General features: G+C 40.2%; 1 protein-coding gene across 6 annotated transcripts in view; it reads right to left on the bottom strand.

Annotated features, from left to right (window-relative positions):
* The window catches only part of palm2akap2 (PALM2 and AKAP2 fusion), a 98152-nt gene that overhangs the window by 29719 nt on the left and 55724 nt on the right, over window positions 1-12709 (bottom strand). For all 6 annotated transcript variants that reach the window (XM_085168660.1, XM_085168659.1, XM_085168662.1 and 3 more), the window contains one exon: window positions 8155-8240. In XM_085168660.1, the coding sequence (XP_085024786.1) occupies window positions 8155-8240 (86 nt within the window). The remainder of the gene's footprint in view (window positions 1-8154; window positions 8241-12709) is intronic.

Here is a 12709-nt window from a genome sequence, read left to right on the forward strand (position 1 = left end):
TACTCTTGGCTCAGCAAGCCTCAGCATTATCAAACACACAGCTGTTACATAACCTGTGATTGTGCGTGTGTGTGTGTTTCCTGGAAGTAGGAGAGATTTGAGGTAGACATCACTGATAACTTTGTTGTTCCTGTCAATGTCCTTGCACTATCCATAGTGCTGAGAGGGGTGTGGATTGAAAATGTGCTTTTCTAATAGCCACTGACTGTCTCAAAGGGACATTCAGTATGTGGTAGATACATCCTGTCATCAACTATAGAATCGAATTGGAGAGCTGGCTGTGATTTTTTCTGTTACTGGGCCTAACAGAGGTATTGGCAAACAGTCTGCCTGAATTGGCAGTTTGCTGTGTGGCTTCGTTATTTCCAGAACCAGCTAGCGATTTCAAATGATGACCTAACAAAATAGTCAACACGCATGAACAGCTATTCTAAAAGGAGTCTGGGTGATAAAACAGACTTGAATCTCTACCATAACCCTGTTTACCTCTAAACTTTGAACTTTACTCAATGGACAAGGGCCAAAATTTCACAATGGGCTTGATTAAGATATTTGTCTGTGTTTTACAAAGATGCAGTTCTGCAGCAAAAGGGATGGTTTGTCACTCTATGTGAGAGTTATAGGCCATCAGGAGACCCAGCTTTCTGGAAAGTAAAGTGACCTCGTGACATCATTTATGACCCCATTATATTTTATACAGGTGTGCTGGGATGGTGGGTACAATTTTATGCTTCACAAAGATAATATTTTGATACGCACAGTGGTCAAATTTAAATCAGTTATGGTTTTTGATTATTAATTTTTTTTTAGGACTATACTACTATAAAACAGTGGTTCTCCGGCTATGGGATGGGCCTGACTCATAGACCAGAGAGCAACTGCAGGAGGCATGAGGGTGTGCATTTCTTTTAGATTTTGAAGTGGGACATGCCAGGTAAACTTATCCCCCCCCCCCCCCCCCCCCAAAAAAAAAAAAAAAAAAGCCTCCAAATACTATAGTAAAAGTGCCTCTGGATGCAAAAAGGCTTCCAATAGTGTAGAAGTATGGGAAAATGGCCCTTGGCTCCTTTCCTCTGTTACCTCAGTAATCACTTTAAGTTTGGCAATACTAGCGTAAAAATAGGGTGGCAACATCCTTGCTACTAGGAATAATTACTGGTTGCCTGGTGATTTCATTAAATTTTTTGTCAGAGAGTGATTATATGTAGCTGAATTAACCAACTGGTTGCCTAAGTTTGAGTGTGCAACATCCTTAACCTCTGGGCAACAATTCTTAATGGAAGGCACTTGCACAGGTTGCCTGGTGGGAGGCAACCTGTATCCAAACAATCGAGATCTGACTCAGATTGACTGCAATCACTCTCAGACAGTTTGGCGAAGGTTTGCAAATATTTGCTGCAAATACTGCACTCAACCTGGGTCAGTCTGTACTGACAGACTAAACCCAACTCCTCCGCAACTCATTTCTTTGCATCAGTGGACTGGACTCAACTCAACTGTTTGCCATTGGTCATATTCTGGTTATAGTCCTAAATAAAAACAATGTTACAGTGCATCTCTGTCCTTCTGGAGTTAAATCATCAACCTGCACCAACTACATCTTTATTTGTGGAGGAATTCTGTAATTTCAGTTTCCAATCTATGAGGTTCTGGCTTGATAGACCTGGTCCTTATCTTTGAAGCAACCATTTCAAAGGCAGCAAGATCGCAAGTTGATTGCATACAGTTGCAAACGTTTTGCACACACCACAATTTTTGCCAGTTTTTCCTAATGTGATAGTTCCTGGTGACTTTATGTGCTCATCTCTTGCTACTTTCAGGCCATACTGTACACAACATTTAAAAAAGTAAATTTTATAAATTATAGCCATTAAAGTCAGAAAGAAGTATCATCCAAGGTGACAACAGCTTCATAACAGGACTTAAAAAAAAAACAATGTGTCTATGCATCAGCCCCAAAGATTTCACTCCTGGTTGGGTTAAAATCCCATGATCATACTGCTTTGGTGATGTCTTGGCCTGTTTACTTCCTCTTCCCAGTTGGCTGTGTTTGCCTGTATTACTGAAACTGCTTTGTAAACCAAGTGAAAAGTAAATACATGCTGTTAAATGGGGGGAGCGGGGGAATCTCTTTACAAGATGACTGGAAGAATGTTCAAAGCCTCCATCGTGCCTTTGGCATTGTACCAGCAGCAGAAAATCTACCATGAAGTAAAATCAATCAATGAGATCCAAACCAATCAGCAAAACTGGAAGTGATGAGAAAACAGGGTCAAGTTAAGTTGTTTATTTACTTTCAGCTGCAACATCAGTAATATATGCTTCTATTGAAAACTGAAAACGGCATGGCAATAACTGAACATTTCCAGGATCACGTCAAGTCATTCATAGATTAGATTACAAAAAAAAAAAAGAAATCCACCTTAGCAATGTCCACTCACCAGTGGGCAAGAAGATTTCCAAAGTAAAGAATTTCAAGTTGCTTGGCAACAGCTATGAGCAAAGAAAAGAATGAAAAAAAAAAATCTCCAGCAAACAAATGAAGTCTGGCTTCATTTGGCCGCTCTTTATCTAGCTTCCCTTATTACTATAATCCCCTATTACTCTGTAACTACCTTTAAAATAAAATGTTAACATAACATACTTAGTCTTCAAAAATGCAACCCCTATGTTTTTGTTTGGGCAGGGGCGTGGCAGAAACTGTGTATACTGCAACTTGACCAAGATGTTTTTCACAATAGCAGGACCTTTATTTAACTGCACATCCATCAATTTTCTCAGCTGCTCCTCCAGCTCAGGGTCAAGGTGACCTAACTGAAGAAGCCCTTGAAAAATGAGCCATACAAGAAAAGAGAAGCTACAATAATGGAACACGGAAAAAAAAAACAAATACTGATAGCAGCATTAATAAAACGTCCCTCTGGTTCTGCCCAGTCATTCAGTATGCTGGATGGGGGATGGAAACCAGGTTAAGGTCATTCCTATATCTAGGTTAAAGTGATGCAGAGGAGGCGGAGGAGGTGCACAAAGAGAAAGAGAGATAGACATGCTGTAGAGACTACTGCAGCAAGCAGTCTGGTCCACTGACCTCCTTTGCTTGTCCCTCTCTTTTTCTCTCAGTAGAGGAGAGTGCAGTATCCTGTGTCCTCCCACTCTAAAGATAATCAGTGTAATTACAGGCTCGGTTTCTATTAACCAGAAGCACATACATACACACATGCACAGCTGACAACATCTTCAGCATGCTAACAAACCCCAGAGAACACCCCCCCCCCCCACCCCACCCCCTAGTCCAGCTGACACACACGCCATTCACCCAAAGCAGCCGTTTTACTTTCACTGAATGAGTTCCCAGCATAAACTTATGCTCAGACACATTTCCGCTATGTTTTAGGAACTACTTATGTTATAATTTAATCTACCTGAGTGGAGATTGATGTGCAGCAAATCGCTGATTTCCGGAGCTCCTTAAGACCGGCCAATTAGCGGATAATAACCGGGATTAGTTTTTGGTTTTTACCGGCGGAGGAAACGGACTAACCGCTACTTCTTCTTTTCTTCCTACGTTTTCTTCTTCTTCAGCGTTCACCTCAGTTCAAACTGCGGCACCAACCGCCGGTGGGACGTTAAATAAAACAAACGAACAAGAGAAGTAGCCTAACGGTTGTTCACGTGCTCCCAGGGGCGGTAATAACGGTAACAGTGGCTTCTGACTGAGATGGGACTGAGCTCCTTTTACGCGCCAGCTTTTCCAACTAGCGGTCTCCTCCTCTTTTTCTCTCTCCCCCTTCTCCGCTTGCCCCTTTTCTCTCTCTCACTCTCCCTAGCTCTACCCTTTTTTTAGACACGCGCGCTGAATAATGTAGGGCTCGCGAGGTCCTGGGAGTGTTTTCTGTCCCGTTCCAGAGACAATCGGAGAGCGACCAGCCAGCGCGAGCTCCAGCCAAGCACAATGAGGCCGACCCGCGCGGATCAGGTTACCACCATGCTGCCTTTCATTCATTTATTCAGCCGCAAAACAATCTGACTGCAGCCCGGCCAGGCCCCACTCTCTCCCCTGCCTCCGTACCCCACCTCTCAGCCCCTACACCTCCTGCTCTGATAACCCCCCAAACACCTCCCTCTCAAATGTGCTCATGTGGCATTTTCTGAGGAACAACAACTTGGAACAGTCTAGAACAGTGGTTCTCAAACTTTTCACAATGAGTACCACCTCATAAAATATATGGCTCTTGAAGTACCACCCTTATGACCAACATTAAAGTACAGTAGTATAGGCCTATTTAAAACCACATACAGTTTACAGAGATAATTTTATTTCTTATGCGAATGTTATTTATTTTAACTGTCATAAACAGGATGTGACATGATATGTCACATCCTGTACTGCATTAAAATATTTACAGCAGGTGGGATATCCAATCTTTAAGTCAGAGCTTCGCAAAGTGTGGGGCCCGCCCCCTGGGGGTGGGGGGGCGCAGAGCCATTGCGGGGGGGGTATGAAAAGGAAAAGAAAAACGCTTGGACACTGCTAGCACGTGGCTCCCACACAGGAGATGAAGCATAGCTGAATATGTTTCCAAACCAACTTCATTCTAAGCCAAAGACTAGAAAATATGGTGAAGCATATCTTCCCTTTGGCTTCACCTGCACAAGTGCCGAGGTAGGTCTCCCCTGCAGAATTGGTTTTCCCTGCGGCGGGAGCACGCACTGGGCTCTTCAAATCACGGACAAACAGTATCCCACATTCTTGATTTTTAGCTCACAAACACTTGTTGTAATGACTAACTACTCCTGACATTTTGGAGATCTTAGCTCTTTATACAGTAAAGTTACAGTGGATTACAAATAATATCAGGCTGATCCTGCCACGATTTGTACACCCTGTCTAAATTACGGACAAACAGTATCTTTGGGTATCTTTGGATGGGTAAATGGGTATCTTTGGACCCATTTTGCACAGAAAGGCATTTTTTTGAAAAATGTATTGATAGCAACGTTGAATATTATTACACAGGAAAAAAACAACTACACGTAAAATAATCACACCGTGACGCCTCTGACTTTGTAAATGGAGGGACAGTAACTGCGTGTGTATACGTAAGCGTGTAAAACCTGAAGATAGTAAGATTAACAGTAACAGTATTTTGTCTCTATCTGCCATTCTGCAATTCATCTCATGTAAACAATAACGTGGCGCAAAGCGTGACGTGAAAAACGTGTGTTTATAATGTGCTAACCATAGCTGTGTAGCTAGCCACCACACAGCACATCATTATATACCAGCTAGCCCAACTTCAGTAACCCTACAAACGCCACTGCTGTTTTGTTTTCTGTCTTCATTTATGTCAGAAGTGATAGCAGAGCTGTATGTTTTCATTTTTGCTTTGGTGGTTAAGCTGCCGGATTTTCGGCTTCACGACCATCCTTCTTGATTCGTGCACGTCGAAGCTCAGTTTGCTCTTCGAAGCGTTTCAGCCGACAACACAAAATACCATCATGTGGTGGCTTCGCTGGTTCCGCTGTCCACCTGCCGTGTGATGACCCTTCTCCGGAATGCCCCCACCCAAGGGAAATACACCACTCTCAAGGCGCTGCTGCTGTTGCAGTGCTACTCCCTCTCAGATGCAGAGCGGGTCAAGAAACTCCTCTCTCTCTTGGGCCGTGTGATGGTACCACTCTCGAGGTCATGGAGAGCATGCTGTCCTTGCTAGGAATGGATGACAGTGGATTCCTCTCCACTCATGTCTTCTTCCGACAGATGCCGGTGTGAGCTGGCCTCGCCAACTCCCCGCTGCTGGCCGTGAAGGATTACCGCTCACTCCTGATTCACTGACGGCATCTCCCCCGCCCCCACTGATTCTCCTGGGGGCCTCCGACTCATCGATGGTGGCTGGGATGGCAGCAGTTTTGGCCAGCTTCAAGCTGGCTAAATCTCCTTCATCTCAATGATGCATTTGCAGTTTTAAGGCCCAGGGAAACGAGCCCGCCAGCGCTCTGTAGCGGCTGCAACTGCTGGCAATAAGCAAAGGATGCTCTTCATAGAGGACTCACGCTCAGGGAGACATTTTCTGGTTGACTCCGGCTCCCAGAAGAGCCTTGGGAACTCTCATGTCGTCTTTGCATACCTCCACAATGGTATATTATTTAATCTTAAAAAAATTGGAAATTTCCTGCGTACCACCAGAGAGAGCGCAAGTACCACTAGTGGTACACGTACCACAGTTTGAGAAACACTGCTCTAGAACTCTAAAGGATTCTGAAGTTAGAATATTTACTGAAATACTTACATTCTAGAATAGTCTAGTTATATTTATACCAGTGAATGGTCTAGTCTAGTTTTATGCCATGTCATCTACTGAGCTAAAGTTTTTACTGGTTTTTATTTAATAATTTTAGTTATATTTTATTCATATTTTTTACATTTAATTTACATTTTTACTCATTTTAACCATTGGTGTAATTTAATGCAGAGTCATGTAAATGATTGTAGTCCTGTGAGAAAGTAAGTGCACCCTTAACGCTAGGACTTAAGAGGGTTATCCCGTCTTTAAGTCTGACGTCATTAGCCGTTTCCAGGTCCAAACTCTGCTTCTGGTCCCAAAGTCAAATGAACACTGATCAGTACGGATGCTTTACACAGGTGTAACAATGTAACAATCTGACTGAGGGATTTCAGAAGAATTGAAACATACAGCTCTGCTATCACTTCCAAATGAAGACAGAAAACTAAATAGCACTGATGTTTGAAGGGGCAAGCTGGTATAATGATGTGCTACATGGTGGCTAGCAGTGTTGGGGAGTAACAGAATACATGTACCGGTGTTACGTATTTAAAATACAAAATATGAGTAACTGTATTCCGTTACAGTTACAGTTTAAAAAGGTGGTATTCAGAATACAGTTACTTTGTTGAAATAAATGGATTACACGGCGGTCTTTTCCTGTTTCATATGTTAGGCTATACCCTCTCTATTTTTGGTAAATCCACGCCGGTGGAAACCCAAACAAATCACGCATTAAGAGGCTCTAATGCCTGTGTCTCAATCTCGCAGCCCATGTCACCTCTACTTGCGGCCCGCATAATGACGTGACGAAATATTTTAAAAAAAATTTGTTCAAAAACTTATTTAATATGAAGGCAATAAGCAGAGTGTTACAGGCATAGCCCTAAAGAATGTAGCCTCATGGGCAGTGTAGCAGTTGTAAGTGAGCTATTAAGACTCGACTGTACTCTGTGTTCATGTTTTCCTCCGAAACAATAAGTTCTGTTGCAGCAGCCTTTCAACGCCTCTCTCTGTCTCTCGCTAGCAAAGTTGACCAAGACAACAATGTAAAGCTAGTTTTCGGCTACGAGCCCGACACGGAACCCGACGTATTAGCCAGAGGTCCCTTTACTACCATTTGGACCTGTTTTATATATGCACGGAATAGCTTTCTATACGAGATCGCTGCAAAAAGTGCAGCCTTACCTAATGTCCACCCTACTGTTACTCATTTTATATTAAGATTTAAAAATCTAGTTGGTATTGGTATGGCGAGTATCCTTCAGTAATAGTAATAAATCACACAGCAATAGTACATTCATGTAGTTGTAAAACTCCTGATAATATATTAAGTAATCTAAAGTATTCAGAATACATTACTCTCATTGAGTAACGTAATACGTTACAAAATACATTTTGGGGCATGTATTCTGTAATCTGTAGTGGAATACATTTTAAAAGTAACCTTCCCAACACTGGTAGCTAGCCACACAGCTATGGTTAGTATAATATAAAGACAGTGAAGCTGGAGGATGAATGCTAGCTTTTTTGTACTAAATAAAAGTTATGATGGTTAGGGACAGGTGCAGTTGCATGACAAGTGCAACCCAAACACCTCAGACCAACTGTCAAACATGGTAGTGCATGAGTGATGATTTTGGCTTGTTTTGCAGCCGTAGGACGAGGGCACCTTGCAGGCCATGAGTTGACTGAAATTAAGAGAGCTATCTGGGGTAGTCCTTTCCTCTTTATATATCAAACCAAGGTTTCTGACTAACATTTGAACACATTATGTGAATAATACTGTGAGGTAACACTTGCCCTTTTTCTAGATGCAATATGAAGTTTTAAATTAAACTTGCTTGACTTCTGTATACATCTTACTCACCATAGCAGTGTGAAGATTTGTGTTTGCAGTTGGAGATTGGCATCCATTTGCTGTTGTCAAAGTAACTCCAGATGTCTGATTGTAGACTGGAAAACAAACAAACAGGAAGTTATTGGTACCAAATTTTAGATTAATTTTCACCTCTGGAAGACCTGCACTGTGGATCTATAATCAAATCAAAATTAACACAATTATTACATGCTTCAATACTTAGAAATGCTTAAAAACCAAACCTCTGATGACACTTCCAAACACAAAACACAGGACAATGATTGATCCCAGGTTTGACTTCTTGAGAACATATCAGTCAGTATAAACTATAAGCGTTTCACTTACTGAATACCGTCTTTATATTTCTTATGAAGTAAATAAATAACCCTCTTTTAGCCTAATATTCTACATGCAGATCTATACTGATACTCTAAAAGTTTATCAGATAAAGCATCTAACCTATTCCTTTGGGAATATGTATGGGTCGGATTCATATGCCTCTGCATATGCCTTTGTGGTCTGTTGTTAATTTTTAAAAATTCTCTAATCTGCACTAGCATTACGCTGACAGTAAATCTTTATGCTTCATCACACGCTGTGGCTGTAGTTTCTCTTGATCAGGTTCTTTGCTCATTTATTGACCCTCTTCCTCATTGGGACTACATCTGATTTCATATCTTACACCCATGCTCACTGCAAATGAAGAAGCAACATTGCTTTAGGAGTAGAAAATATCAGCATGGATCTGTCAAAATAGATTCGTTCTGAAACTACTTCTACTGGGCTTCTACAGGACAATCATTGATAGTACTGGCTAAACTCCTGCTACTACTATGCCTGTCACAACTATGCTAATTTTGCCACTGTTGAAGCTACAGTAGTTAGCAGTTAGCAGCAGCAATTTTACTGTTGTTCTAAAATAAAAGATTTAGTGTTCTTTAAGGTTTGATTACAAGTTTGATTGATTAACATTCTATTATTGCTGCTTTTTAGATGGTTTAGCTTTTGCACATATTTGCACTGTTAATATTTGTAAAATATAATGTCATTTCTAAAGCATTATAGATGAAACTATTCAATACTAAACTCTGCTACACCATGAAACTACCTTACACTTCAGTGAGTGCTTTTGCTTATTAATCTGATATCACTTTACATCCCACAACTACATTCTGGCAAGGAAAAACTAAAAAGAACAATAAGAAGGACAGCTGTGAAATTAATGAAAGTGGTGTTAGTAAAGGTGGCATGCAGTGGTAGCAGTAGCAGAATTAGTAGCATCAGCACCAGTAGTGGTAGACCTGTAATAAACCTTGTAGTATAAAAGGAAATAATACTTGGCACTCTGTTAAAACTCAGGATGACTGCGTTGTGCATTAGTTGCATCTGTTGTATGATTTCTCGTTTGAATTTGTTTCCATTTTTGCTGTTTTTTTTTAATGATTTTATGCCATGTGCACTCTTAGTTCCACCTTTTTAATTTCCATCATTACTCTGTTTCTTGTGCTTTAGCGTTACTGAACTTCTGTTCAGTTGATATAAGGGGGCTTGAAGCTGGCCAAATCTCCTTCATCTCAATGATGCATACTCGTATAGTGGAGTAGCTCTTGGCACATGTATTATTATCCTGTCGTGTGTGAGTATGCCTGTGTGTGCAATAATTATCAGCAGTCCTGGTTTCTGTTAAAGGCACTAGGCTGTCATTGGCTAAAGATAAGTCAATTACTGTTGATTATCACACAATACACACCCATCCCGTGCACTGAGAGTGTGTATGCAACCTGATTGCTATTTCCAGATACTGGTTGTCACGACTTCCCTAAGAGAATCATTTATCACCCTGGATTATATCTTATGGAAAAGATTTGCAAACCAATATAAACACAAACTATTAGGAAAGACGATACAGCACAACTGCTGTGTAAAATCTCTATAACTAAATTTGAGGGGTTTACTGTTTGCTAATGTACTGTTAGTCCTACAGAAGTGTGCTTTATGAGCACTATTTGTCCATGTTTCTGTAGTGCAAAATTCATAGTGTGACAGGTTCTTTTTCTCTGCCTCACCCTTTTCTTTTACTGTTGTGAAGTTGTGAGTTGTCAATAAAATCAGATGAGTGGACAAGTGATTCTGTTTATTAGTGTACTGTTTAGTGTACTTGTACTTCCTTGTAACTGCCCGCTACTTTCCTAAAAGTAAATTCGCTTGTCAGTCACTCTGCCCTCCTTCCTACATTCCTTCTTATCTACCTTCTCAAATACTTACCTTCCTGAGGTTGTGCCCAATGGTGGAATGTAGCTGTGCTCAGCTTGCACAATATCATGCTTTGTTATAGATTGAACTACCCCAAATCGTATACATGTGAAACAGAAATTTTCATTTGTTACAATTTATTGGTTTGAACTTTTGCTTGGAGAAAGTAGTGTGCCTGATGATGGATGTTTGTCAGTAGTGTTATTTGTTTCCAGTTAAAAAAAAAAGATGATTAGTGTGACTTGCAAGCACATATTTAGAGCACTAGTAAATGAAATGATTAATAATTAGCTCCAACCTACACCGACTGTTGTAGAACTGAGATGCTAATTATATACCAGTGTTTTTCTTTCTCTTGTAGCTATAAATACACTGTCCCATTTATAGTTTTACCTGTAATGTAGTATTTTTAGAGTGTAAAATTAGTACTTTTACTCACGGAATCTGAATGCTTTCTTAACACTTGTCTTATCAACCTTTTCTTTTGAATCATATCATTTTATTAGATATCACATACTCCCAGTATCTCTCCCTGTAGGACTGTTACAGCACTACTAGAGCAGATTTTCATAAACAGTGATAAGTCATACTGTAAAGGAAATCCATAAAAAAAACTTGCACAGCATCTTATATTAATATGCTGATATTTTTTGTAGGAACAGACTCACACCATGTTACAGTGTCTGTGTTAGGCCAGTTACAGTGTCTCAGTTAGGCCACTTCAAAATTCACATGTTTGTGAATTCAAATTCACAAAAACCATTTCACATTTAAAAAAAATGCTGTAAATGATGCATTTTGTGCATTCAGTTAATCCATATTTTCAAGATTTTGTTGTGTTTTGTAATAGTTGTGTATAGAATATTTGTAACTAATACTATGCAATTATTCTAATGTGCATCTACACAGTGACTCTAATTTCTAACTTATTGAAACTGTTTTTAAAATTGTTTGTATGAATTGTAGACAACCATACACCTTCCTCTCCTTCACACTGACCGACTGCATTTTAAATGTATTTATATTCAGTATAGTTTAAAGGGATGCTATTAAAAACCCATCACAACTGAGATATATATACTGGTCTGTAAAGTGTCTTTGTAGATGTCCAGAGTGTCTTAGGTGAGCATTGAAAATACAAAGTGCGTGCTCGTTAGTGGCAGTGGGTATTATAACAGCTGGGTGCAGTAAGGACAGCTTGTGCTCTCATTGTCAGCAGCCAATAAAAAAGTGAATGTTAGTTATAGATGGAAAGAACAACAAGCGAGAGACAGCAGGGGGGAACTGGAGAAACTCAGCTTTATTGACCAAAGATAGAGAGAAGATACAGACATCAGAAAAGACAGAGCGAGAGAGTGAGAGTGAAGACTGGAGTACAGTGTGAATTCATAACCAGAGAAAGGAGAGAGAGAGAGAGAGAGAGAGAGAGAGAGAGAGAGAAGTGTGAACAATAGAAAATGGCTCCTTTCTGTTTTAACAGTGCATACAATCATGAGGGCAGGCAGACAGGAAAACAGAGACCCCTACAGAGTCAGAGGAGTACTGCAGGCGTGGCAGTGGGGCTGGTAAACTCAACAAATTTGTTGTTCATACACTGTATACCTCTTTGCATTACATGAAAAACACAGGCACATTCCCAAACAAGCAAACTGGATCAGTCAGGTTCTGATATCAAGATCCGTCTTGCTATTTTGGGATTTGTATTTTCATTTATAGGTGTTTCTTTCTTTTCTTTGCTCTGCTTTACTTCCATTCACCTTCACACTTTAGTGAAACTAACATTATACTTTCCAGAAAACCCTTCTCTGCATAGTGTCCTCACTATTTAAAAACAAATAGCTATAGGTAATTGTTCATGTTTCAGTAAATCTGAACAGGCAAATGTCTCCAGCCTTCACACTTGTTCTGTGCAGATAAATAAAATAATTATGTCTAGTACATCTGGCTATTTTATTTTTGGCCAAAAAAAGCTTGTGGTGGTCATAAGATGGGTGGTGTTAATAATACACACAGCAGTGAAGTGAGAGAATGAAATTATACAAAGCTCTCGTGTGTGCACTCATTCAGTCATTATATGGTATCACAGGACATTCTAACAATGCCTAGTACCATAATAACTATAATTATCTCTAGATCTCTATATAGATGTGGAAAATAAAATCATCACTAAATAGAATATAGAGCATATTTACATTCTGTATCTACACTGGAAACCAGACGAGCCAATCACACAGCCAGCTGGACTGACTGACACCAGCAGTGGCCAATCACACTGAAGCATGTTTATTAAAAGGATGTATGGCTGTGCACA

Source organism: Neolamprologus multifasciatus, chromosome 7, assembly GCF_963576455.1.
Source record: "Neolamprologus multifasciatus chromosome 7, fNeoMul1.2, whole genome shotgun sequence".
NCBI lineage: Eukaryota > Metazoa > Chordata > Actinopteri > Cichliformes > Cichlidae > Neolamprologus > Neolamprologus multifasciatus.